The sequence below is a fragment of the Otolemur garnettii genome, unplaced genomic scaffold (assembly GCF_000181295.1).
Source record: "Otolemur garnettii isolate 467f Iridium unplaced genomic scaffold, OtoGar3 scaffold00007, whole genome shotgun sequence".
In the NCBI taxonomy this organism is placed as follows: domain Eukaryota; kingdom Metazoa; phylum Chordata; class Mammalia; order Primates; family Galagidae; genus Otolemur; species Otolemur garnettii.
Genome location: NW_003852402.1, coordinates 8,212,535 through 8,240,310, shown reverse-complemented (window position 1 = coordinate 8,240,310; position 27,776 = coordinate 8,212,535). Strand labels below are relative to the sequence as shown.

Here is a 27,776-nt window from a genome sequence, read left to right as displayed (position 1 = left end):
AAGTCCAGATGTTGAATGTTGAACATGTTTGATAAAACAGAAGTTTAATATGCAGCTGGAATAGTAGCATTCTTCTGCAGGTGCCTTTTGAAATGTTTTCAGTTTTCTTTTCCACTTGGTTTTGATTACCACTTCCATGTAGTTGAGAGGAAATTTTTGCTAATTTTGTATGAGCTTGGATGTTGATCTGTTTTACTTGGTCTTACTGCTAATGATACTGTAAAATGTGCCGGAGCATATAAGTATCAACACTCTCTCTAAACATTTTGATTTGGTTAGATCATCTCAAATCATTATTGAGTTGTTAGCTAAAGTGCTGTCATGTAATGTTACCATACACTCCAGAAATCTTTACAATTACATTACCACAAAGAAGATGACTTCTCATTTAGTTATGAGGAAAAATTTTTGTTCTTGGAGTATTATAGCAACCTCATAACTCTTATTTCTACCTCTGTGTGCATTTATCAGTTAGGAACAAATTTGGCTATTTGCTAATCTGGGAGAAGCAAAATCCAACTTTGCTTCTCCAAAGTAGACATTGATTTTCTCTCATACACCAGAAAAATTGGGGAATAAGTAGTCCCAAGGCTGGTGCAGTTGGTACAGTCAGTACAGTGCTGTTAATGTCTCAGATTACCTTGATCCATACTTAACAGTGGCAAGGTCATTTTTCTGCTTCCCTTTCAACACCATTCCACCTCCCAGATTACAAATGTGTACCTTACCTAATGATTGGGCAGAGTTGTGACATGTGGCCACATCTATTAGTAAGAATAATAAGAATAATTGGGGCCATGTGCGATGACTCATGCCTGTCTGGGAGGCCAAGGTGGAAGGATCATTGAGCTTAGGAGTTTGAGACCAGCATGATCATGAGTGAGACCCCTGTCTCGACTAAAAATAGAGAAACTAGCTAGGCATTGTGGAGGGCGCCTGTAGTCTGAGCTACTCAGGAAGCTGAGGTAGGAGGATCACTTAAACCCAGGAGTTTGAGGTTTCTGTGAGTTAGGCTGAGGTCAGGACACTCTAGCCCAGGCTTCCTCAAACTATGGCCTATGGGCCACATGCAGCCCGCCTAGGACATTTATCCGGCCCTCTGGGTGTTTTTGCCGCCACTGCCTGTCCTGCTTAGCAGCCGACTTGTCCCGGGGCCCTCAGTCCAGCCCTCCAACGGTCTGAGGGACAGTGAACTGGCCCCCTGTTTAAAAAGTTTGAGGACCCCCATAACCTAAGGGAACAGAGTGAGACTCTATCTCAAAAAAAAAAGAACAGTTGGGAAGTGTTACTTTCTAGCTGAGTCCAGGATTACCCCTAGCTAGTTGTTGCCTATATTTCCTTCCTTTCAGTAGGAAGTGTAGGCAACTACCAGTTTCAGTCATGTGCCCCTGTATTATGTGATATGTTTCCTGATATATATCACATAGTAAAGGGGCCCAAATATGTTTCCTGATGTATATACTTTATCAATTTAGCAAGCATTTTCAGTCATGTGCCCCTGTATTATGTGATATGTTTCCTGATATATATCACATAGTAAAGGGGCCCAGATATGTTTCCTGATGTATATACTTTATCAATTTAGAAAGCATTTACTGCGTACCTGCTCTGTGCCAGGCACTGTGAATACAAAGATGAGTAAGATGCCCCATTTGATAGGGGATTTTTTTCTACTTCACAAACTTTCAGTTCCTTACAATTTATAAAAAGAAATTATTGTATCAAAGAGATGCACATTTTAGCTTTTGGTTGATGTTATATTGTGCCCCAGTAAGGCAGTTTGTATCCCACTGTCAGTATGTGACAGTGCCTGTGTCTCCACATCTTTGTATACTCAATTTTCATCAGTTTGACAGATGATAAAAAAACATAAAATTGTTCCTAATCATGTAGTAAAATGTATTAGTAATTTTTATATCTTCAGTGTGGATTTATCATGCTTTTAGGAAGACTTTCCCCAATTCAAGATTATAAAAAATGTTTTTACCCATGATTTCATCTGCTACTCTAATTTCTTTTCTTTTCTTTTCTTTTTTTGGAGACATAGTCTTGCTATGTCGCTCTTGGTAGAGTGCCATGGCATCACAGCTCACATCGACCTCAAACTCTTAGGCTTAAGTGATTCTCTTACCTTAGCCTCCCAAGAAGCTGGGACTACAGGCACCTGCCATAACACCCGGCTATTCTGTTGTTGTTGTTGTTGTCATTGTTGTTCAGCAGGCCTGAGTCAGGTTTGAACCTGCCAGCCCCGGTGTATGTGCTGGCACTGTAATCACTGAGCTACAGGCACTGAGCTGCTTTTTTTTTTTTAATTGAAGTGTTTGATTTACCTGTAATTTTATTTTGATGAATGGGGTAAGATACATGAAGTAAGGAATATAGCTTCCTTCTCTCCATTCCCATAATTACTAGCCAGTTATTCCAAAATCATTTGTTGAATAATTCTTTTCTCCTCTGATTTGAAGCCCCTATAATTTCCCACATATAATACATATCTTTTCCCCTTAACTGTCTAAAGCCCAGACCATAAAATCATAAGATTAGTACAATTGTCCATCCATGAGTTCCACGTTCATGGATTTTTTTTTTTTTTGAGACAGAGTCTCAAGCTGTCACCTTGAGTAGAGTGCCACGGCATCACAGCTCACAGCAACCTTAAACTCTTGGGCTTAAGCAATTCTCTTGCCCCAGCCTCCCAAGAGCTGGGACTATAGGCGCCCACAATGCCTGGCTATTTTTTGGTTGTAGTTGTCATTGTTGTTTGGCAGGCATGGGCTGGATTCGAACCTATGAGCTCTGGTGTATGTAGCTGGTGCCCTAGCTGCTTGAGCTACAGACACCCAGCCAATGTTCATTTTGACAAATCACAGTTCAAAAATATTTCCCCAAAATACCTCATCTGTATTGAGCAAGTACAGACATTTTCTCTATCCCTTTGTATTAGGTATTATAAGTAATATCTAGAGATTATTTAAAGCATGCAGGGAGATTATAAGCAAATATTATGCCACTTTATCCCAGGGGCTTAAGCATCTGTTGATTTTGGTATCTGCTGATGATCTGGAACCAATCTGCCAACAGATACCAAAGGATAATTATCTTTTTTTTTTTTTTATAACTGTTGGTAAAGTGCTGTGGCATCACAGCTCACAGTAATCTAAAACTCCTGGGCTTAAGCATTTCCCTCTCTCTCTTTCTTTTTTTTTTCATACAGAGTCTTACTGTATCACCCTTGGTAGAGTGCATCACAGCTCACAGCAACCTCAAACTCTTGGGCTTAAGAGATTCTCTTGTGTCAGCTTCCCAAGTAGCTGGGACTACAGGTACCCACCACAATGTCTAGCTATTTTTAGAGATGAGGTCTTACTCTGGTTCAGGCTGGTCTTGAACCTGTGAGCTCAGGCAATCTACCTGTCTTGTTCTCCCAAGTGGACAATTATCTTACTATCTTATATTGGAGAGAGACTAGGGGTAAGGAAGATTGAACCTAAGCCAGGTAGAGATTTGTGGTATCAGAAGTCACTGAGCTAGGTTTAGAGAAGAGTTCTTTTTGATAGGTTGGGTTGGAGGTTAAAGGGACATTGTGGAGAAAATTCTTAACAGGTCCCTAAGTTTTTTCCTTATCTTGGCCCATTTCTTCCGTTTTTACTAATTCCCAAGCTTTAACATAGATCAGATTCACCTAGAGGGCTTGTTAACAGCACGTTGCCGCCCCTGCCCCATCTGCAGTTGTTCTGGTTCTGTAGATCTGGGATGAGGTCTGAGAATTTGCATTTCTGTTGGATCCCAGGTGATGCTGTTGCTACTGGTCTGGGGTCTGCACTTTGAGAACTCTTGCTCCTGGCCAGATCCTTTTCCCTCCCATCTTAGATTACGATAATGGTCTCTAGTTTGGCGTCTTTTTCTTTTTTCCTATCTTTTAATGCCTGTTGACACAGACTAGGACTGTAGTGGTAAGAGTAGAAGTGGAAAGAAAGGGATAAAATTGAAAGACATTTCAAAAGGATTAACGGGGCTTTGGAGACTGTGTAGGTGTGAGGGAGGGAGGGCAAGAAGCAAAAGAGGCATTTTCTAAACATCAACACCAGATTTATTCTTTCAAAAACACTTTTTTCATCTCGTTGCCCTGTTCAAGAACCTGCAGTGAGATAAATCTTAAATGAGGTTTATTTAAATAAAATACAGTCGACATTGAACCAGTGTGGTTTCTCCTGTTTTGTCTAAGTCAGATCTCATTATGACAGATGACTTTGCAAGTAGATCTCTGCATTACCAAATACTTTCATGTCCAAGCCAGTGACCTACTTTAAGCAGTATCCAATTTAACAATTCCAGTTCAGCAAACTAATTTAGATAGCATTTTAGGACTTCTAGAATTTAATCAGTAGTACTATAGTACACTTGCATAAAAGAACTGTTAATTTCTAAGCTTAAACCCTGTTTAGAAATCCTGTTTATTATATGAATTATCATTTTTTTAATACTGTGCTTTCTATATTTACCTTTTTCTTATGTTTGCTGTTTGGACAAAAAACAGAGAAGAGACATTATGCCAAATATTCATGTTTGCAATTATAAATGCAGATGAGAACAAAGTATGTATTTGTACAGGTGGGATGAAATAAACAAATAGTGATGGAAGCTTGCTTATCAAGATCATTGTTGCTCCTGCACTGAAAAATAAGTATAGAAAAGGCAGTTTGGGTTTTTCAGATGTTTAATATTTGACATTTGACATTTTTATTTTTAAAAACTGACTTCTTGTTATGCTTTAATCTTGTGGGATTTGGACCTATGAGTGTGGATGAGTTTTTTTTTTTTTTGAGACAGAGCCTCAAGCTGTCCTCCTGGGTAGAGTGCCATGGCATCTCAGCTCACAGCAACCTCCAACTCCTGGGCTCAAGCGAGTCTGCTGCCTCCGCCTCCCAAGTAGCTGGGACCACAGGCGCCCGCCACAACGCCTGGCTATTTTTTTTTTTTATTGGTTGCAGCCATCATTGTTGTTTGGCGGGACGGGCTGGATTCAAACCCGCCACCTTAGCTACTTGAGCCACAGGCACCAAGCCAGGATGAGCTTTTAAACATTTGAAAATTATAGCTAGCTGTTAAAGAGTGCCAAATATTTGCATTTTTTAAAAAAGCTTTATTGGGGTATAACTTATATAAAATTCAACCATTAAACATAGTAACTTTATGCAGTTGTATAATCATCATCACAGCCCAGTTTTAAAACATTTCCATTAAAGAGATCCTGCTTGCCCATTTGTTGTCAATCCCTATTCTCATTCCATGTTCCAGGCAACCCCTAAAAATGGAATCATACAGTGTGTAGTCTTTTAAGTCTGGCTGCTTTCACTGAGCACAATCTTTTTGTGGTTCAGCCATGTTGTAGCAAGCATCATCAGTTTGTTCTTTTTTATTGTTGAGTAGTTTTCTACTGGGTGAATTTTATTAAGGCCATAGTTTATCCATGCACTAGTTGGTGGATTTTTGGGTTCATTCCACTTTTTGGCTATTTTTTTTTTTTTTTAAATTTAAGAGATGGAGTCTTAGTGGTGTCTGTGGCTCAGTGGGTAGGGTACCAGCCACGTACACCAAGGCTGGTAGGTTCAAACCCAGTCTGGGCCAGCTAAAGCAACAATGACAATTGCAACAACAACAAAAAACAGCCGAGTGCTGTGGTTCACCCCTGTAGTTCCAGCTGCCTGGGAGAATGAGGCAAAAGAATCGCATAAGCCCAGGAGTTTGAGGTTGCTGTGAGCTATGATGTGACCGCACTCTACCCAGAGCTACAGCTTGAGACTCTGTCTCAAAAAAAAAGAAAAGAAAAAGAGAGATGGAGTCTTGCTGTGTTCCCCAGGCTAGAGTGTAGTGGCTGTTTATAGGTGTGGTCATTGCACGCTATCACCTCAAACTACTGGGCTCTAATGATTCTCCCATCTCAGCCTCCTGAGTACTGGAACTATTTAAGTGTATGCTTCCACTTCCAGCAATGCTGCTTTTGTGAATATTCATATAAGAAATACTTGTTTTGACATTACATAAATCATTGGTAACGAAATGGAAACTATTTTAAAAGTGATGTTTGGGGAATTTCATTGCAAAATATATCTATTTTATCTTTTAGAAATGGGATCTTGCTCTGTTGCCCAGGTTGGAGAGAGTACAATGGAACTATGAACTCCTGGGCTCAAACCATCCTTCCAAGTAGCTGGGATTACAGGTATAAGCTACCATGCCTGGCTAATTTTTTCTTTTTTTCTTTCTTTCTTTTTTGAGACAGAGTCTCACTCTGTCATCCTAGATAGAGTGCCATGGCATCATAGCATCATAGCTCACAGCAACTTCAAACTCTTGGGCTCAAGGGATCCTTCTGCCTTAGCCTCCCAAGTAGTTGGGACTATAGGCACCTGCCTCAATACCCTGCTAGCTTTTCTATTTCTAGTAGAGACAGGGTCTCTCTCTTGCTCAAGCTGGTCTTGAACTCCTGAGCTCAAGCAGTCTACCTGCCTTGACCTTCCAAAGTTCTGGATTACAGACTTTTTTTTTTTGATTACAGACTTAAGCCACCATTCCTGGCAGTTTTTTAACTTTTTTTATAGTCATGCTATGTTGTTCAGGCTGGTCACAAACTCCTGGCCACAAACAATCTTTCCATTTTAGCCTCCAAATAGCTGGGATTACAGGTGTGCGCCACTTTGGTTGGCATAAAATTTATTATTATTTATTTACTTATTTATTTATTTTGAGACAGAGTCTTACTTTGTCACCCTCGGTAGAGTGCTGTGGTGTCATAGCTCACAGCAACCTCAAACTCTTGGGCTTAAGCGACTCTCTTTTTTTTTTTTTTTTTTTTTGAGACAGAGCCTCAAGCTGTCCCCCTGGGCAGAGTGCCGTGGCATTACAGCTCACAGCAACCTCCAACTCCTGGGCTCAAGCGAGTCTCCTGCCTCCGCCTCCCAGGTAGCTGGGACCACAGGCGCCCGCCACAACGCCCGGCCATTTTTTGGTTGCAGCCGTCATTGTTGTTTGGCGGGTCCGGGCTGGGGATTCGAACTCGCCACCTTAGGTGTACGTGGCTGGCGCCTTAGCCGGTTGAGCTATAGGCGCCGAGCCTTAAGCGACTCTCTTGCCTCAGCCTCCCAAGTAGCTGGAACTACAGGCTCCCACCACAATGCCCAGCTATTTTTTGGTTGTAGTCATTATTGTTTGGCAGGCCCGGGCTGGATTTGAACCCACCAGCTCCAGTGTATGTGGCCAGCACCCTATCTGCTGACCTACCGGCACCAACCCCATAAAATATTTTTAACTAAAAAATGAAAATCTTATTTTAGACCATCTTAGATTATAATTTACATTATGTTATTTCTCTATTACCCCTTGAAGTCGCTTCTAGAATTATATAAGTCAGCAGTAATTCTGTTGTTTTATTAAGGCAATAAAACCTCATATAGTAGGTTTTTACACTTGATTTTTTTTTTTTTTTGGTCTTCGTCATTTGAGCCTTACAGTAGCCTCAGGAAAAGTGAATAGGACTGGTAATATTACCCCCATTTGTTGCTATCCAGAGGGAATCTAAATCTGTATTCTCAGGTAATTGTTATAGGAATCCCATCAAGACTGTGCTTGCATATTGTGGTATACACATATTACAGGGTGGCACCAAAGAACTACTCCTGTATGTGATAGATCCAAGTTTGGAGTCAGCTTATTCATTCCACAAATATTCAGTGAGCATCTACTACATGCTAGGCACTGTGCTAGATGTTGGGAGATTGAGCTGTGAAGGATTTAGTACCCGGACTCAAGGAATTGGAGCCCAGAAGAAGAGTATCTTGTGGGATAGAGAGGGGAAGGGTAGGAGGTTACCAGATTATATTAATAATAATAATAGCTAATACTTACCTGGTATTTACTATGTCACAAGTACTTTACATATGTTTGCTCATCTAATCTTCACTATATACCTTTAGGCAAATAATATTTTTATCCTGTTTTACAAATGAGTAAACTATGGACTAAGTAGGGTTGGTACCTTGACTAACAGTACATGGCTAGTAAATGGCAGCTCTAGATTTGGAGCAGGCAGTCTGACTGAATCTCTGACTCTTTGATTTTCATACAAGAGACACCCAGGCTGTAGTTAGTCTGGTAGAAGAGTGATTGGGATATGTCTGCATGGTTTTTTAGACAGAGAAATATAGTATCATGAGTATATATTCCTTTGGTGAACATGTGCACAAATTCCGCTGGAGACTAGGAGTGGAAGAGTGGAATTGCTGGGTCAGGGGGTATGTCTGTCTTTAAAAAAATAATGCTGAACTGTTCTCCAAAGTAGATGTAACAGTTTATATTCATATAAGTATTGTATGAGAATTTCTGTCATTGCATATTCATGTTAAGACTTGATATTACCAGATTTTCAGATTTTTAGCCATTCTGGTATATAATGGGTGTATCATTATCATTTTCGTTTGTATTCTCTCATTTACTGTTGAAATTAGACTTCTTTTGTTTTCTTGGCCACTTCGATAATTTTGGATTTTTTGTTTGTTAGAAGACATGTTTCATCTATCCTCTTGACCCTTTTTCTTTTGGGTTATCTGCTTCCCCCCTCCTTTTAGAACTTGTTAGAACTCTTTTGAATATGAGCCCTTTATTGATTTTTTGTTGCTTTTCATTTAATTTTTTTTTTTTTTTGAGGCAGAGCCTCAAGCTGTCCCCCTGGGTAGAGTGCTGTGGCATCATAGCTCACAGCAACCTCCAACTCCTGGGCTTAAGTGAGTCTCCTGCCTCTGCCTCCCAAGTAGCTGGGACCACAGGTGCCCGCCACAACACCCGGCTATTTTTTGGTTGCAGCCGTCATTGTTGTTTGGCGGGCCCGGGCTGGGGATTCGAACCCACTGCCTTAGGTGTATGTGGCTGGCGCCTTAGCCACTTAAGCCACGGACGCCAAGCCTGCTTTTCATTTTCTTGAAGGTGCTTTTTGGGGAATAAACATTCTCAATTTTCAGGTAGTCATATTTATTTGTCTTTTTAAATAATAAGTATTTTTTGTGTACTGTTTGAGAAATCTTTCCCTGCCCCCAGGTTATGACAGCATTACCCCATGTTGTCTTCTAAAAGCTTTATTATTTATCTTTCACATTTAGGTATACAGTTCACCTGGAGTTGATTTTTGTATATGATAATTCTTGTTGGTGCTCCTTTGCCTTTAAGATTTTTTAAATATTTTGTCCAGATTTTCTGGCTGTCTTCAGCAGGATGGTTGGTCTGAATTACCTAGTTTACCATTCCCAGAAAAAGAAATCTCTTTAAAAGTTTTAGTTTCACTTTGACTTAAAAATAAACTGTTCTTGTAAGAGGACCTTAATGAATATGTTTACTAAAAATATAAAAATAAAAAAGGACTTAAAAACTATACAGATTCATGGCTGGGTTTTCTTTTTTTGATTTTTTTTTTTTTTAAATTTAAGAGACCAAAAATAAGCTTCTCTTTCCTCTGTGCGTCTATCAACTATAAATACTGTTAGGTACCTTAAGGCTTGCCATATAAAGTGAATATAGTTATAGTTATTGCAGGAGAATTTCAGAACATTAATCACAGGAAAATTTTAAATTAAAAAAATACATGCTCTCAAATGTTGACAGTTAAACTGTGGCCATGGCCACTCCTCTTTCCCTGTTTATCCATAAATTTAGACCTCCTTTTTGGCCAGAGATGGACTGTATGCAAACCATATCCAGAATGCTTTTAGTTTATGCCACAAAATATGAAGAAAATGTTTTCAGTTTATGGCAACTAGATCCATGACATATGATGCTCCAGGAACTGTTTTTACAGTGCGCGAGATGCACGGGAACAGAATAGCAATCTCACATGATTGTTGGCAAGGAAAACCTGGCTACGTGGCTGATGTTAAATTTACTTTTTAAGACAGCCAGATCAAGAAATGTCTGAAGACTTTGAGGCTGCAGCAGGGAGATGATTTTGCAGTTAGTAAACACAGCCTTGGGAAACCGTGGCAAGGCAGTTTCTGGTGAGCCATTTACAGCTTCTCTTTTAGCAGAAGAGTACAGTGGAGGCTCCAGAAAGGAAAACCTGACGTGGCCTCTAGGGAATGTTGCCCAGGGCAGTAGAGTCTCCCCAAAGGCACTGCTGTCAACACAGCCCTGCCCAGCCCCACCTTGTCTCTGAGATTCTCTCTGTCTCTGAGATTCACCGGGGAGGACAGCATGGTTGTAGATGAGCTGTTAAGAGTAGGAGTTTGCCAAACTCCTACTTTTGAGTAGATCCTCAGCTGGACTGAGTTTGAAAAAAAAAAAAAAAGCAGGAATTTGCATCCTTGAAACTTATGGCTTAGAAGCCACATGCTTCCTTCTTGCCCAGCCCTTGCTTAGACTATTTTCTTTATCCTTTTTTTAAAAGAATGGTTCCCAGGCCAGGTGTAGAGGCTCACATCTGTGAACCCAGAATTCTGGGAGGCTAAGGCAGGAAGATCTTTTGAGCTCAGGAGTTCAAGGCCAGCTTGAGCAAGAGCTAGACACCCCCACTCCCACCCCTGTCTCTACTAAAAGTAGAAAAATTAGCCAGGCATAGTAGCTAATTCCCAGCTCCTCCAGAGGCTGATACAGGAGGATCACTTGAGCCCAGGAGTTTGAGGTTGCTGTGAGCTAGGGTGATACCGTGGCACTTTACCAAGGACAACAAAGTGAGATTCTCTCTCTCAAAACAAAACAAACAGAATGGTTCCAGAGCATGGTCTGAGGATTAATCCCACCAACCCACCCAGAGTCTTTCAGGAGGTCACAACTATTTTAATAACATTAAGATCCTCTATGCCTATTTAATTCATTCTCTCGCAAGTGTACAGTAGAGATTTCCAGAGGCTACGTGATATGTGGTACTGCAAAAGATTGCATGCAAAAGCAGATACTAGGATACAGCAGTGATCTCTTAAGCTAAACATTAAAGATTCTTGCAAAAATGTAACAGTGGCGGCCAAGCAGGGTGGCTCACGCTTGTAATCCCAGCAGTAGGGAGGCCGAAGCGGGTGGTTTGCCTGAGCTCACAGGTTTGAAACCAGCCTGAGCCAGAGTGAGACCTCGTCTCGTCTTGAAAAATAGCTGGGCATTGTAGCAGGCACCTGTAGTCTCAGCTACTTGGGAGGCTGAGGCAAGAGAATCACTTAAGCCCAAGAATTTGAGGTTGCTGTGAACTGTGATGCCATAGCACTCTACCGAGGAGTGACAAAATGACACTCTGTCTCAAAAAAATAAAAAATGTAACAGTGGTACTTTTCTTCACAGTTTTTAATCTTTTGAAATATTGTTTTCAGTTAAAAAGGTGATACTTTATTATTGATATTTTTAAATGAATTAATATTTTAAATGTTTCATAGTTTTTATTTTTAGGATGGCGGATATTGTTAATTATCACTAACACAAACACAAGTCTTTGAGGTAAAGAATGTGAAGGGATCCTGAGACAAAAATGTTTGCAAATCACTGCTTTCAATCCTGTCAGTTCCAGTTGGAATGCCTTCGGTTCTCTCTCAAGCTGGCACAGGTTGTTTGGCTGAGTGTTTTCTCTGGGTTCTCTGAACTGCAGTGCCGGACTGCTTAGTGCTTAGTTTTCTTCTCCTTATCTAGAACACCCTGAAGAGAGGGATCTTAAATAAATTGTTTTGAGACTTCCAGGATATATTTTACTGGCACAACAAAATAAATGATTATTCATATTATTGCTACCTTCATTATCAATGTTCAGCTCATTGGTTTATTGGAGAAGCAATATTTATCTAAAAATTTGTGAACAACCTTTTTTTTTTCTTTTGGAGACAGAATCTCACTCTGTCACCCTGGGTAAAGTGCCGTAGCATCATAGCTCACGGCAACCTCAAACTGTTGGGCTCAAGCAGTCCTCTTGCCCAACAAGCTGGGACTACACGCACCCATCAGAACACCTGGCTAATTTTTTTCTATTTTTAGTAGACACAGGGTCTTGCTCTTGTTCAAGCTGGTCTCGAGCTTCTGAGCTCAGGATATCCACCCACCTTAGCCTCCCAGAGTGCTAGGATTACAGGCATGAGCCACCACACCTACCCAAAGATGCTGCTTTTCAGTTAGTAACAGCATATTAACCTCAGTGTGTGACCTGCCTGAGGTCCCTAGAATTCCCAGTAGAAGCAGCAAAGGAAACTTTGGGGTTGATGGCAGGACCCTAGCACAAAAATTTCGATTTTATTCTTGTATCTTACATCAAGGAAGGTTGCCTAAGAAAAACAAACTCTGACTAAAACAGGAAATGATTAGAAAGACACATGTCCTGCCTTGGGCTTCTGTAATCCAATTTGCTCAACTATTTTATGCCCTCCAGCATAGCTGATAATTTGCCAAGTATTTATCAGAAAGGGATTGAGAAAGTAAGACTGTCTTCTGAAAATGTAAACACAACTACAAATCATTTGGAGGTGAGTACAAGAATGGCAGGGAGTAAGGACTGAAGGGTACTGGAACAGCAGAAGCAGCTACTGTAACAAGAAATTCAACCCATCCAGCATTGCTGAATGCTTACGAAGTGCATGGCACCACATTCAGGAGTTTTCACAACAAGCACCTACACACCTACAGGCAGGATTTATTGCAACGTGATGGTGATACAGTGGTAAATTAGACCTACAGGAAGCTTATAATCTAGTAGTGTGCACACACACAAACACAAGCCTAGTGGAAATGTGTACCAGCTACAGTTGCCAGCTCAGAAGAAGGATCCACCCAGATCACCTGTAAAAAGAGGGAATCGGCTCAGCGCCTGTGGCTCAAGAGGCCAAGGCGCCAGCCACATACACCTAAGGTGGCGGGTTCGAATCCCCAGCCCGGGCCCACCAAGCAACAATGATGGCTGCAACCGAAAAATAGCTGGCGTTGTGGTGGGCGCCTGTAGTCCCAGCTGCTTGGGAGGCTGAGGCAGGAGACTCGCTTGAGCCCAGGAGTTGGAGGTTGCTGTGAGCTGTGAGGCCATGGCGCTCTACCCAGGGGGATAGCTTGAGGCTCTGTCTCAAAAAAAAAAAAAGAGGAATCAAGAAAGATTTCCCAGGATGGGTTTCCTGAAGCCTTCATCTTGAAAGTTGTAAAGAAATTTGTCCTGGGAGCGGGAAGCAGTTCCAGTAGAAACAACATGTACAAAGCCATGAGGTACTCAAGGGAAACTGAAGCAATTTGGTTTTGTAAGATGAAGGCTGACAGGTAAGCAGGTACCAGATCTTGTATACCACACAGTAGGAGTTTATCTGAAAAGTGGATAAAAGAGATTGCAAAGGCTCTTCTCTTTTCTTTTCTTTTTGGACACAGGGTCTCTATCTCCTGGGCTAGAGTGCAGTGGCGTCGTCATAGTTCACTGCAGCTTAAAAACTCCTGGGCTCAAGCGATCCTTGTGCCTCACCTTCCTGGGTTACTTTTTTAAAAATTTTTAGTAGAGATGGGGTCTCACTTTTGCTCAGACTGGTCTCGAACTCTTTAGCTCAAGCAGTACTTCTACCTCGGTCTCCCAGAGTGCTAGGATTACAGGCATGAGCCACCTTGCCCAGCCTGCAGATCAGAATTGACAGAGTTTCCTTAGAGGAAGGAGCTGCTGATATTCTCAAATTTCAGATTGAGTGGGATGACAGTATTCCCAAGTGACAAGAAAAAGAACACAAGCGTAATATGATTGCACTGGCCTGGGCAAAAAAGCAAGATCCTATCAAAGAGGGAGAGATAGAGGGAAGGTTTAATATAGATTTTCTTTTTTTTGAGACAGAGTCTCAAGCTATCCCCCTGGGTAGGGTGCTGTGGCATCATAGCTCACAGCAACCTCCAACTCCTGGGCTCAAGCGAGTCTCCTGCCTTTGCCTCCCAAGTAGCTGAGACCACAGGTGCCCACCACAACGCCCAGCTACTTTTTGGTTGCAGCCATCATTGTTGTTTTGGCGGGCCTGGGCTGGATTCAAACCCGCCACCTTAGGTGTATGTGACTGGTGCCTTAGCCACTTGAGCCACAGGTGCCGAGCCAATATAGATTTTAATGTTTTTCTCAGAACATGTTTCAGTTCATGTTCTTTTTCTTTCTTTCTTTCTTTCTTTTTTTTTTTAAATAAGGCGACAACGTTGCCTGTTGCCTAGGTTGGAGTGCAGTGGTGCAATCATAGCTCACTACAGCCTTAAACTCCTAGGCTCAAGCAATCCTCCCACCTCAGCTTCCCAAGTGGATGGGACTACAGGCATGTGCCACTGCAACCTGGCTTCAGTTCACATTCTTAATAACTGCTTGCCTTTATTGAGCATGTGTTTGGCGCCCTGCTGTGTACTAAGAGTTTTATAACTATTTCATTTAAACTTCTTTTTTTTTTGGAGACATAGTGTCACTATGTCACCCTCAGTAGAGCGCTGTGGCATCACAGCACACAGCAACCTCCAACTCATGGGCGTAAGCGATTCTCTTGCCTCAGTCTTCCACGTAGCTGGGACTACAGGCACCCGCCATAACACCTTTTTTTGGTTGTAGTTATTGTTTGGTAGGCCTTAACTGGGTTTGAACCTGCCAGCTCTAGTGTATATGGCTGGTGCCCTAGCTACTGAGCTATAGGCACCCAGTCAAAACTTTTAAAGAACTCTGTAAGGAAGGATTCCTGTTACTGTTACCAAGTGTTGAATGAGGAAGCTGAGGCCTAGGAGGTCAGGCCAAGGGCCTAGAGACAATAGCCAGTAAATGAGTGGCTGGATTTCCACCAAGCTGCCAACACTGCTGCCTTCCTTGGCATCTTAGCTGTGAGCATGTGGCTCATTGTGATTTTTCTCTTTTTTCAGGGTTTTGGTTTTTTGCACTGAATGTAACCTAGACTTATCTTCACGGGCTTGTGTTGCCCCTGGATACTGTCAAAGGTAAGTTTTTAAAATGTACCTCTACCATGTTTGTGTACTAGCAATCAAATTATCATGGTAGGGTCCTCATCTTACCAAGAAGAAAAGTACTTTCTGACACTGTTGCTTCTTTCCTGAGATCTTACAGAAATAGATGTTTAAAGTGGCCACCACATCAGCTCCTTGCATTTCTATTGATGGTAGGCCCCTTTGAATGCACTGGCGTTTAGACTCAAAACTGACATTTGGTGCCTCACCAAATGGAAAGCTAGATCTTAGTTATGAGGATTAGCAGTTCTCAGTTTTTTGTGAGTATATTTCCAGCTTCCTTGCCTCTCACAGCTCCTTTGCATCAGTCAGTAGTCCCCATTAGCTTTCTGAATGATAGATTTACTGAAGTCATGCCTTTGCTTAAACAGTTCTCATGATGTCCAGTTACTACAGATGCTATCCTACAAGTCCCTTCAAAAATCTAGTTCCAATCTCCATTTCTTTTTCAACTTTAAGTCTTTTTTAAAAAGTTTCTTTCTTTTTTGAGACAGAGTCTCACTTTGTCGCCCTTGGTAGGGCACCATGTCATCACAGCTCACAGCAACCTCCCAACTCCTGGGCTTAGGTGATTCTTTTGCCTCAGCCTCCTGAGGAGCTGGGACTACAGGCACCCACCACAATCCCTGGCTATTTTTGTTGTTGTAGTTTGGCCGGGGCTGGGTTCCAATCTGCCACCCTCAGCGTATGGGGCCGGCGCCCTACCCACTGAGCCACAAGTGCCACCCATCAACTTTAAGTCTTAACAGACAACTTTCTAATTTCTTAGCTATATATTAATAGTTTTTTGGTCATGGCCTCGTGTCTTGGTTGATGCTTTCCTCTTTGCTTGGAGTTTAGAAGAGGGGAGAAAATATAACTCTTCATTTCTGTATTTTTCCTCTTGTCCCCTCCTCCCAGACTCTCTTGGCAGAATACCTCTTTCATCTGTGTTCTAAGAGCACCTGTTGTTATTATAGTAATAAATTATTTATTATTTTACATTGCAGTTATTTGTATCTGTCTCCTTTACTAGTCTATAAACTCTTTGAGACGCCTTAGAAAGGAACTAAGCTATTTTTTTTTTTTTCAGAGTCTCATTCTGCACACTTGGTATGGCTTCATAGCTCACAGTAACTTCATACTCCTGGGCTTAAGCAATCCTTTTGCCTCAGCCTCCTGGGTAGCTGGGACTACAGGCACCTACCACAGTGCCTGGCTGTTTCCTTAGAGATGGGGTCTTACTCTTGCTTAGGTTGGTCTTGAACTCCTAAGCTCAAGCATTCCATCTGCCTCGGCCTCCCAGAGTGCTAGGATTGCAGGCATGAGCCACTGCACCCGGCTGAACTAACCTATTTTTAATGCCAGTGGGCTGTTCCTAGACAACTTGTGAAGAGCTTTACGTACATCGTTTAATCCTTCTAATACCCCTCCTGCTCAATTTTATGGGTGAAAATTCTAGGGATTAGAAAGTTAAGTAACTTGCCCACAATCACACAGCTAATAACTGATGAAGAAGAATGATTTCTATTCCATCAAAGCCTCAGATCATTCTAGTACCCCGTGTTAGCCTAGTACCATCTGGCATGTGCTAGAGACACAGTAAATGTGTATTGAATTGATATCTATTATATTTTAAATAAAAAGCACCATAGCTGATTAATTCATTCTTTCTTATATAGAAACTTACATATTAAATGCCAGGTACACAGTTTTAAGCAGACTGTGAATACAGAGATTAACAAGATATAGTGCCTAGTATCAAGGGGTTGACAGTCTAATCCTTATCACATAGAGGCAACTATTTGAACAAATAAATCCAATAAAATATTACAGATTCTATAATAGAATCTAAATAAGATCCACAGGGTGCACTGATAAAGGAATTCTCACTTTTCCCTAGGGATGGATCAGGAAATTCTTTATAAAGCTGAATCTGGAATGACAAGGAGGGTATTCCCTGATGGGCACCAGGGAGGGAAAGGCAGAGGGAGTTGTGGGAACAAAAATATGGAAACCTGAACCAATCTGACATATGGGCAGAGTTGTAACTAGTTAAATGTCTCTGGAACAGAAGTAACAAAGAGACCAGGCAGATATGGCTGAAGAGGCAGGTGAGGGCTGGATCCTGGAGGGATTTGAAAATATTAACCTATTTGTCAGCTTTCAGAGAAGACTTTGCACAGACGCCATATGACATTACTTATGTTTGCTCTTGTCTTGTGTGTGCCAAGCACTGTGCCAGGTCAATTCTTTCCACCACTTACCATGGACGGCAAACTGGTGACTACTCCGAGGTGAAGTGATGTTCTGAAGCAGAAATCAAGCACTTGTGTTGTCACATCAGCTTGTGAGACGTTTGGCAGTGCTTGTTTGCTGCTCCACTTGGTTTTCACCTAAGTGAGCTTTGCCTTGACTTGTTCATGACTCTGTTAGCACCGACACAGTAGACCCTTTGTCACTTCCCAAATGGAACCCTTAGGTGACCAGACGCTTCTGGATTGCCTACTTCATTCTCTTTCCATTTTGTCAAAAGGAAAGTAGAACTGACTTAGATCCTTAGACACACTACAAGCCATGCCTTCAAATAAGAATAGCTTCAAGGATTTTTCAAGAAACACATTAAAAACTGTTAAGGGTGGTCTTAGTAATTACAACAAATGGGAGACAAATAAAGGACAGAGAAAAATAGGTATCAATATGATATAAATCAAATAGATTACATGGTATTAATCAGGAAAGATTTTTAGAAATAAAAATTGACTGGATAGGGGAAGGATAGAGATGTGGATTGGTGATGAGGGAAAGGATTTCCAGTGGGGTATGGACTGGAAGTAAAGATAGATATTAGCACGTGTGGAAGGAATGAAAAGAAAGTGTGAGTCAAGTACAGAATAGTGTGTGCATTGAGAGTAACTAAAAATGAGGTTAGTGCAAAGCTTAGGAAGTTAAAGTACATTTTTGATATTATAGTAATGAGATACTTGGGAAGATAAGACTGATACAGATAATCTTAATTCTGAGGAGATAAATTTCAGGTATACCAGCTTGAGCAAGAGCAAGATCCTGTTTCCCTTTTTCTTTTAATTCTTTTTAAAAATTTCTTATAGCATAACTGTGTACATTAATGCAATCATTAAAATCATTAAATTCTTTTGAGATAGAGTCTCTCTCGCTGTCGATAGAGTGCCTCAGCCTCCCAAGTAGCTGGGACTAGGCACCCCCACAACACCTGACTAGTGAGACCCAGTTTCTACTAAAAAAAAAAAAAAAATAGCTGGGCGTTGTGGTAGGTGCCTGTAGTCCCAGCTACTTGGGAGACTGAGGCAAGAGAATTGCTTGATCCCAAAAGTTTGAGGCTGCTTTGAGCTATGATGCCACAGCACTATATCCAGGGAAACAGAGTGAGACAGTCTTAAGAAAAACAAAAGAGTTTCAGATATAAGCTGGGATTGAACAGGACCCAATGAATAAGATTAGATTCTCTTCCTTTCCCAAGTTCTTTTTTTTTTTTTATTTAGACAGTCTTATTTTGTCGCCCTCAGTACAGTGCCATGGTGTCATAGCTCACAGCAATCTCTAGCTCTTGGGCTTAAGCGATTCTCTTACCTCAGCCTCCCAAGTAGCTGGGACTACAGGTGCCTGCCACAATGCCTGGCTATTTTTAGAGACAAGGTCTCACTCTTGTTCAGGCTGGTCTTGAACTCCTGAGCTCAGGAAATCCACCTGCCTTGGCCTCCCAAAGTGCTAGGATTACAGGTGTGAGCCACCATGCCTGGCCTGTCCCAAGTTCTGAATCAACAGAATACATAGAACAAAGGAATAAGGCAGGTGGAGATTAAAATTTCACTTTTATTACTAAAAAAGATGAAATGGGAGAACTGGCTTAAACCTAAGGGCAGGTAGGCTTCCTAATACTGAATTCTAGGACTTAATAGGTTTATCACCCAGCAGCACTAGTCTGGGACTGACTGGCCTCCTGGAAGAGGGATGGAGCAGAACAAAATAGATGCCCAAAGGAAGGGGAGAGGAAGAGACTGGACTGTGTAAATCTAGTTTCTTCTTGCAGACATACTAATTAGATAAGTTACTTCACCCTTGTCAGCATGAGTCAGGAATATGATAGACCCAGGAACCTTAAAAAATTGTTCTGTGTAGAAGGAATCTTCAAAAGTGGGGATTCCTCCCATAACATTCTCCAGCTTTTGTCTCTCAACACATTGGTTTTAATGAATCAGTCTAGGTCATCCGGGGTATGCCTGTCTCCTCCTTCCCTTCCTTCCCTTCCTTTCCTGCCTCCCTCACTTAGAAGAGGTATAATCAGAAATGTCTTCATTTCCGTTTCCCCTTTGAATCACCTATGTAAGCCTAGCACAAGCAATTTAAACGTAGAACTTCACTGGTTTTGTAATGTGTTTGTCTGTTTGAAATTCAGCTGCTTTGCAGTTCATATGCAGCAAATAATTATTCCACTTTATTAATGTCTAAAAGGCCTGTAGGAAGAAAGTCTTCCCTGAAGTCTAATCTTTACTTCAGCCATGCCTACTTAGGGAAAGCTGTGCAGGCATAATTCAAGGTCAAACAGCAGCCTTCTGTACACTGAAGCCACCAAGCCTGCTAATGCCCTGTTCCCTTTGCTGAGGCCAGCACAGCTGGCATTTGCCTGCTAGGCCAGAGTGGCTAATGTATGCTGCAGCCACCTGCAGAGCCAACGTGCAGACAAGCTTTCAGTGTCACCAGCACTGCCATGATGGCCTGTGGCTTGTTTCTTGGTGAGGGCTGCAAAGCCCCCAACCCTTTGCTGAGGCTATGTGCCTAGTGCATGTAACCATGTCTCTATAGAAACAGCCACTTTACTAAAGACAGAATTGCCATAACTATAGTCACTGCTAAGGTCAAAGTACTATGTGGCCTGTGATTTATAAATCTCTGATTCAGCCTCAATAGTTAAAAGCTAGTGCACAACTCTAAAAACAACAGTAAAAGAGCCTAATGGAAGCTTCTACAAGAAAACACATTGTCCCCTCATTAAAGTCTAAGACCCAAAGTCCTGGCCTCAACAGAAGCCTCAGAAATTCAAGGTTTACTTTACTCCCTTGAATTTTACTTTATGTCTATTTATCAAGATTTTAGTCCCATGCACCAGATGTTAGGATCTTTGAGACCAAATGAATAGCATTGTCCTTCCCTGAACTGAGTTCTATACCAATTGAGAAATAGGATAAGAGAAGAGGGCATCTGGGAGACCAAAATACTGCCTTTATTTCTAGTAAAGCTGTATTGGAGAATGTGACTAATGTCTGTAGGCAAAGTGAACCTCAAAATTCTACAGACTTAGCTAGCCACAGGTGGTCATGAGGACCCTGCATTTATGGGTGCAGGAGAAGGGAGGCTCCCTAGAAGCAGCTGGCCTCCAAAGAGAAGAACTAGGCGGCACCTGTAGCTCAGTGGGTAGGGTGCTGGCCACATACACTGAGCCTGGTGGGCACCTGTAGTCCCGGCTACTTGGGAGGCCGAGGCAAGAGAATCGCTTGAGCCCAAGAGTTTGAGGTTGCTGTGAGCTGTGACACCATAGCCCTCTACCCCGAGTGACAGCTTGAGACTCTGTCTCAAAAAACAAACAAACAGAAGAACCAGAAGGGGTTGAGCTCCACATACCTGTTCCTCTTTCCACGTTCACCTGCACCTTGTCTGGAGAGAGCATGTGAGGATGGAGAGGAGCCAAGGGTGAAACTCAGAATGGAGAAGAAGCATTTCTCTTTCACAACACGTTCCCAGGGAAACGGCCTAGAGACTACCAGGGGTATGAGTCTAAGAAAGAATAAGAATTCAGAGCACCTAAATTTCAATAGGGAAACTGAGACTGAGGCAAATTGAGTAATTTTCTCAAGAGCAGATGTCCACTTAACATTCAGGTCTGACTCTTTGATTACAGCTACAACTCTGTCTCCAGAGTCTAGTCACTGCTCCTCGCCTGTTAGGCCTAGCAACAGTAAGGTTCCTCTGATGCCAGCCACTGAGTGGTTTAGTATCCTTTGTTGGCTTTCCTTAATTGTTTCTACTCTAACACATTGAGGGAAATCGAGGGATAGAGTGGTAGAGAATGTAAGACTAAGTGCCCACTTCATGACAGATGGATAGGATCTTGTTAGGAGACGATGGATTTTCAGAAGTGAGTGTAGGGGCAAAAGTCTTGGTTACAGCTTTGAAGAGGAGGGTAATAGAAGTCAGAGGTCAGTGTTGGGGGTAGGGAAGAGGAGTCAGGGGAAAGAGCAATGACTGTCAGAGAAGGGGAGGACTAATTTAGCCAGGCAAGTCAACCAGAAAGAGGCTTGAGAAAAAGAGAAGAGCAGGATAAATAGAATCTAGGAAAGATCAAAGTAAAAAAGCTGTAGCTGAAAGAGCAATCAACAAGATGAGAGCAGTGGCACCTTTCATGGAGGAATGCAGGCACTGCCAGCCTTCCTTCCTCTGCGACCCTCCTGTCAGAAGATAAGAGATGCCCAGTGACACTGGGCAAGATGCGAAGGGGTAAACGATGGGGCAGCACTGGACACAGGACTGCCCTGAGCAAGGGCCTGGGAGTGTGAGTGAACTTCCCGGGTGTCTTTCTGTGCAGCTGTTCCTGTTGTGCATCACCTGTGGGATGCAGTCTCTGACTTCAGTAAAGTAGGAAAGCTTTTCTGCATATGTTACTGAAGTTTTCAAATGCTACCAACTTAATTTTTATAGAAAGCAATTTTTTTTGGTACAATTTTCATAAATAGGTGATGGACAAACTCAAGTAGAAAAAGCCTGTTGTGCTTGCTGTGAACATCAGTCATGTGTTTTACAGTAGGAATGGGCCAGGTTGATTAATCTAGAAGTAAATAGATATCAAATTAGAAGTAGCTGTACCAATTTTACATTTCTCTCTCTTTTTTTTTATTCGTTTGTTTGTTTTTGAGACACAGTCTCAAGCTGTCGCCCTGAGTAGAGTGCAGTGGCGTCATAGCTCACAGCAACTTCAAACTCTGAGCTTAAGTGATTCTCTTGCCTCAGCCTCCCAAGTAGCTGGGACTACAGGTATCCACCACAACGCCTGGCTACCAATTTTACATTTCACATCACAGAAATATGTATTTGTTCCCCAAAACCTTGTTAGGCAAACACAGTAGATCAGTAGTTCTAATGCGGCAACCCTTTAATACAGTTCCTCATGTTGTGGTGATCCCCAACCATAAAATTATTTTCTTTGCTACTTCATAACTGTAATTTTGCTACTGTTATGAATTGTAATGTAAGTATCTGATATGCAGGATGTATTTAGGCGACCCCTGTGATGAGAGTGATGAGAACCGCTATAGTAGATGTTTCGATAACTCCTTTATACAAGGAAACAGCTTCCCAGGAGTGCCTTCTTGGCCTCAGGTCTGTGGCTGGTTATGGAGAAGCCTGTCCCAGAATAGATCTCCAGGCCCTGGTGCTTACATAGATTTCTCTTTCATACAATAAAGCATACACCACCAAGCATCTTTTTAGCTTTCATATTTTATAGCTGTGAGCCTTCTAAAATAATTGATAAGTTTGTAAATATTTGTACCTGTTTTGTGATGGAGATTTGTTTTGTGTCCTTTGATTAATTATTCCTCTATAATTATACATATGTATTGAATTCATGAAATGTTGCATAAGTTTTTAATAATTTCTTTTGGTACATTTTATTTCATAAAATTTTAATGTACTATTGTTTGGCTTATTTTATTCGTAGAGGAAAAAGCATGACTTCTTATTATCTTGCCTTATATATAACTTAGTCTCATATAAAAATAAATTAACTGACATTTAATTTATTAAGCATATTTTCTTAAAATAGGATCAGCCATTAGCAGTCACCTGTGCAAGTTCAGAGTAAATCTAGAATGTTGAGCATAAATTGTAAACTCAAGAAACCTGGTCAATCCCAGTAGCGTTCGCTTAACACAGAGACAGGGTGCCCTACTCCAGCATGATAGGAGGTACACTGCTTTGCTCCATGGGTATCCTTTGTTGCAGGTCTGTGTTTACTGTAAGAATCTCATCATCCCTGCTCAGCGCCCATAGCACAGTGGTTATGGCGCCGGCCACGTGCACCAAGGCTGGCAGGTTTGAACATGGCCTGGGCCAGCTAAGCAACAATGACAACTGCAACAAAAAAAATAGCCAGGCATTGTGCCAGGCGCTTTATAGACCCTGCTACTCAGGAGGCTAAGATGGGAGAATCGCTTAAGCCCAAGAAGTGGAGGTTGCTGTGAGTTGTGATGGCACAGTGCTCTTACTGAGGGTGACATACTGAAACTCTGTCTCAAAACAAAGAATTTCACTATGCCCTCTGCCAAGAGCCAAATAAAATAGGGAAAGAAATTTCAGTGCAACAAACTTTTGTAATTATCTTTCTCCCCCAAACGGGAAATTTCCTCCCAAGGTCTCTCTCTTCACAACTAAGTTACTGAAAGTCATTGCTTCACAGTACTTATGGTCTTAGTGACAGAATTTTTGTCTAAACCTTTAAAAAAAAAAACCAAATTTTTGCCCTGAATTCTTTACATAGTTTTTCTCTTCTTACCTCTTTTAGGCAGTATTTGTGAGTTTCTGCAGAGTTTTGCACAGTCTGTTCCCATGCAAACCAATGAGGGAGAAGTATCGGAAGAAAGCAGTTCCAAGGTCAGTAAATTACTTAAAAGTACAAACCATTTGAGTAGAATTGAACAGTTGAGGGTATAGATGAATAAAGTGAGTGTTTTGTTTAGGTGAATTTAGAAATTAGGTCGATTTCAATTAGAGCCTAACCTAAGATTGAAAATATTTTTTCTTCTCAGTATACTTTTTAATGCTACACGACAAATTTAAAACAAGTTTTGCTGATCTACTTTATGATTCATTTTTAAACTACTAGTACTCTATCTCCTAAATTTTATTAAGTAACTTATATATACTTTAAAAATTAAAACAAATCAGAAGTAATAAGGTAAAAAGTAAAAGCCTACTCCTTACAGGAATAATGCAGTCATTGATAATTTTTAGACATTTTTCTATTATAAATTTTTAAATAGTAACTTGTTTGGTTTTTCAGTCTAACGCTGAAGGAATAGTATCATCAAACCCTGTATATAAATAGTTATCTGTGTGTTTATCTATATTTCTGTTTATATTTGGCTCTATGTTGTGAATTTCCTTGGCTCTTTTCTGACATGGTCACATTAGACTGTTAGTTTCACCTTTACCTCCCTCTTTCTGCATTCAGAATTGTCTCTGGTTCTTCCTGGGAGCTCCTGAGGGTCTCTCGTGTTGTCTTCTGAACAGTCCCCAGCACCCGCAGCATTATCTCCTATTCTGAACCCTCCCCGAAGGGGTCCTTTACTCCTGCCACTGCTTCCAGGTCTGTGTGGGAGGCTAACTCCTTCACCAGAGCAGAAGCAGGAAAGGTGTCAAGCTGCACTAAGAACCTCCAGAGTATCATGCCAAGTGGAAGAAGCCGGGAGCATATTGAATGGTTCCATAAGTCCATTGGGATGGAGTGCAGATTGATGGAGAAGGGGAGTAGGCAATGACTGCTTAATAGGTATGGGGTTTCTGTTTAAGGTGATGAAAATGTTTTGGAACTAGACAGAGGAGAGGATTATACAATGTTGTAAATAAAGTTGCCATCCAGTGGAACCCATGGATTCAGCCAACTACAGATCAAAAATATTTGTAAAAAAGAAGTTAGAAGTTCCACAAAGTTCAAAAAGCAAACCTTGAATTTGCCACTTGGTAAGTACTGTGTTAAATCCATGAAAATGAAGTGATAGACAGATACTGTATTTGGTATTATAAGTAATCTAGAGATGATTTAAAATATCCAAGAGGGTATATATAGATTATATGCAAATAGTATGCCATTTGCTATACAAGCCCTGCACATCCATGGATTTTAGTATTTGTTGGGGGTACTGGAACCACAGTCCTCCATGGATACCAAGAGAAAACTATATTCTAAATGACACCAAATTGTTTGCCTTAAAGGGGAAAAAAAGGTCACTCGGTTCCCATCATACCTTTGTTGCCTATCTCCCTCTTGCTGTAATGCACTGAGTTTTAGGGTGGCCACCCCTTTCTCAGCTCTGTTTTGAGCCAGGCTTCAGAGAAGCACAGTGTTTGCCCTTGAGTCTCTGAATCTCTCTTGAAATCCTCTCCTTTACCTTCTTCCTGAATCCTGTCTCTGATCACAGTCTACAGGGCTGTGATCTGGGACATAGGTTGGGTAGAGGGACAAATGCCATCCTGTCCTCTTGGTTTTTCTTTTGCATCTCACCAAATGTCGTCTTTTTTATAGACAAAGCAAAAGCCTCTAGAATTTTCATCAGACTTAGCTAGACCCTGAATCTCATATAGATGAGTGGAAACCTGTGAGGTACACACATGCTGTAGGAATCACCCGTAAACACACAGAGAGAAGCACACATACCCCAGGCCCCCAGGATGAACTTATACCCTGGGATTTCTGGGGTATACCCATCCTCCAGATCCTAATTTATTAATTTATAGTGAAATATGTGTTAAGGAAGGTTGTATTCTTGGATCCTCTGGTTAGTTCATTTTCTCCCTAGAAAAAACTAAATTGTAATTGGAAGATCCCTTGGTGAGCATGTAATTGGACCAATATATAATATTTTATTGGGAAGATGGCTGACTGGTAGCAATCCTCAGCAGAGGCTCCTGAGCAGAGGGAGAAAAACTAGACAGAATCAGACTCTATGAAGCCAAAGGTGGGAAGTTGAGCCAAGAAAGAAGTTCAGCAAGCTGGAACTCCAGGAAGAGCATTCAGGAAAACAAATTTCAGGTACAAAGCCTACCGACTAGAGGATAGGAGACCCCTCCCCTAAGCAAGAGACCCACCGCAGGCTATCTATGTGTGAGCAGGGAAGAAAAGACCTCTTGTTTTACATCACTGGAGAGAGCCGCTAAACCCCAGATCTCTTTCTCTAGGGAGGTCCCACTTATGAACCTAGACACCACCCTGCCAGGAGTAAAATTGAACAGATATTTCCCCCCACAAGTCCCAAACTCCCAGTATACCCTTCCCCCTCACATGGCTGTCTAAAGTTCTGCCCCCTGGCTCGGCGCCTATAGCTCAACCGGCTAAGGCGCCAGCCACGTACACCTAAGGTGGCGGGTTTGAATCCCCAGCCTGGACCCGCCTAACAACAATGACGGCTGCAACCAAAAAATAGCCGGGCGTTGTGGCGGGCGCCTGTGGTCCCAGCTACTTGGGAGGCGGAGGCAGGAGACTCGCTTGAGCCCAGGAGTTGGAGGTTGCTGTGAGCTGTAATGCCATGGCACTCTGCCCAAGGGGATAGCTTGAGGCTCTGTCTCAAAAATAAATAAATAAATAAATAAAGTTCTGCCCCTTGCAGAGCACAGAGTGTTTGGTCTTGTCTTGAGAGATCTGGGCATAGTGTGGACTGCCAACCATCACAATGGAATCTGTGACTAATGGGGAAGAAAGAGGGTGTGGGGAAAAAAGGGACACTTGGCGGAAGGAGGAGCAGTTTCTTGGTTATGACTATGCCTGGCCAGTGATGGTGTTGACTGTTGGTTCAGGCTGTTTCTGGAGGGATGGGGTGCAGAACCCTCGGCTCTGATGGCACGCACGGTGGGAGAGTAGTTGCCCTGCGTGGACTGAGTTCAGCAGACAGAGCTGTTCCCCAGCCCCTGCTGGGCCTGCGAGCAGAGCCTTGCCAGGTATAAACTGAGACCTGCAGGCGGGACACAGTGCCCTGACTCCGACAGAGCCAGAAAACAGAAGATTGCCAGGCAGTGGACTGAGACTGGCAGGTGGCTTGATGCCAACTGGTCTGGCAAGCAGAGGTTAGCTGGATGTGGACTGAAACTGGTGGGCAGGGCAGAGTGTGGCCCCTGGCTCCAGCTGGGCCTGTGAGCAGAGAAGCAGACAATAGTGTGGATTGAGTCTGGCGGGTGGGTGTGTGGATCCCTGGCTCCAATTGTGCTATTAGAAACCCTTGAATCCCTCTCTGTTGAGAAGGGTTTGCACTACCTGAGACAATTTAATTGGAACCTGTCTCTGGGGCTGTCTACTCAGGGACATTCTGAGGTTGACCTTCAAAATTCTATAGTAGAAAAAACTGACAGGTGGCAGCTGGGCACCGCAGCTGTTTGTATCTCTTTACAGTCAAGATCTAAACTTAATACTGTGGTTTCTTGGGATAGGTTAGAGGTTGGCTGATAGTAAAACAGAACTACTTTGTGCTGTCTCACCAAGTAGGTCCTCAGAGTCTCTGGTCAAAACTCTGAAAGGGAGGGTGGCACCTTGGCTCAAAAGGGTAGGGTGCCAGCCCCATATGCTGGAGGTGGTGGGTTCAAACCCAGCCCCAGCCCAAAGAGAAAAAAAAAAAAAACTCTGAAAGGGGCCTATGTAAGGTTGTAGGAGATGAGCCACAGTTACAAAGCCTAGTGCTTTGGTAAGGGGCTATGTCTACTACCTGGGAACCCCAATTCAATCTCACCTTACCAGTTCTGATAACCAAACAGTGGAAAATAAACATGGTGCAGACCCAACAGAAGAACTCTGGCAACATGAATAACCAGAGTAGATCAACACCTACCCCCCCGCTTCCCCCAAGAAACGACTAAGGAGATACAACTGAAGATGCCATGCATAGACAAATGGCAGCAGTGTCAGAAATTGAATTCAGAATATGGATGGTAAATAGGATAAATAAAATGGAAGAAAAGATAGAAATTGAATTCCAAAGAGCAGTTCTAAAGTTGTCTCAAGAAATTAAGGAATTGGCTCGGCGCCTATAGCTCAACCGGCTAAGGCGCCAGCC

General features: G+C 42.1%; 1 protein-coding gene across 6 annotated transcripts in view; it reads left to right on the top strand.

Moving 5' to 3' along the window:
• TNRC6B (trinucleotide repeat containing 6B) overlaps nucleotides 1–27,776 on the top strand; it is a 261,212-nt gene that overhangs the window by 46,647 nt on the left and 186,789 nt on the right. For 5 of the 6 annotated variants that reach the window (XM_023509249.1, XM_012801146.2, XM_012801145.2 and 2 more), the window contains exons 2-3: nucleotides 14,848–14,922; nucleotides 23,522–23,610. In XM_023509249.1, the coding sequence (XP_023365017.1) occupies nucleotides 23,566–23,610 (45 nt within the window). In that variant the 5' untranslated portion in view covers nucleotides 14,848–14,922; nucleotides 23,522–23,565. Of the gene's footprint in view, nucleotides 1–6,191; nucleotides 6,224–14,847; nucleotides 14,923–23,521; nucleotides 23,611–27,776 lie in introns of those variants that run through there. The other variant, XM_023509245.1, reaches the window with a different exon arrangement.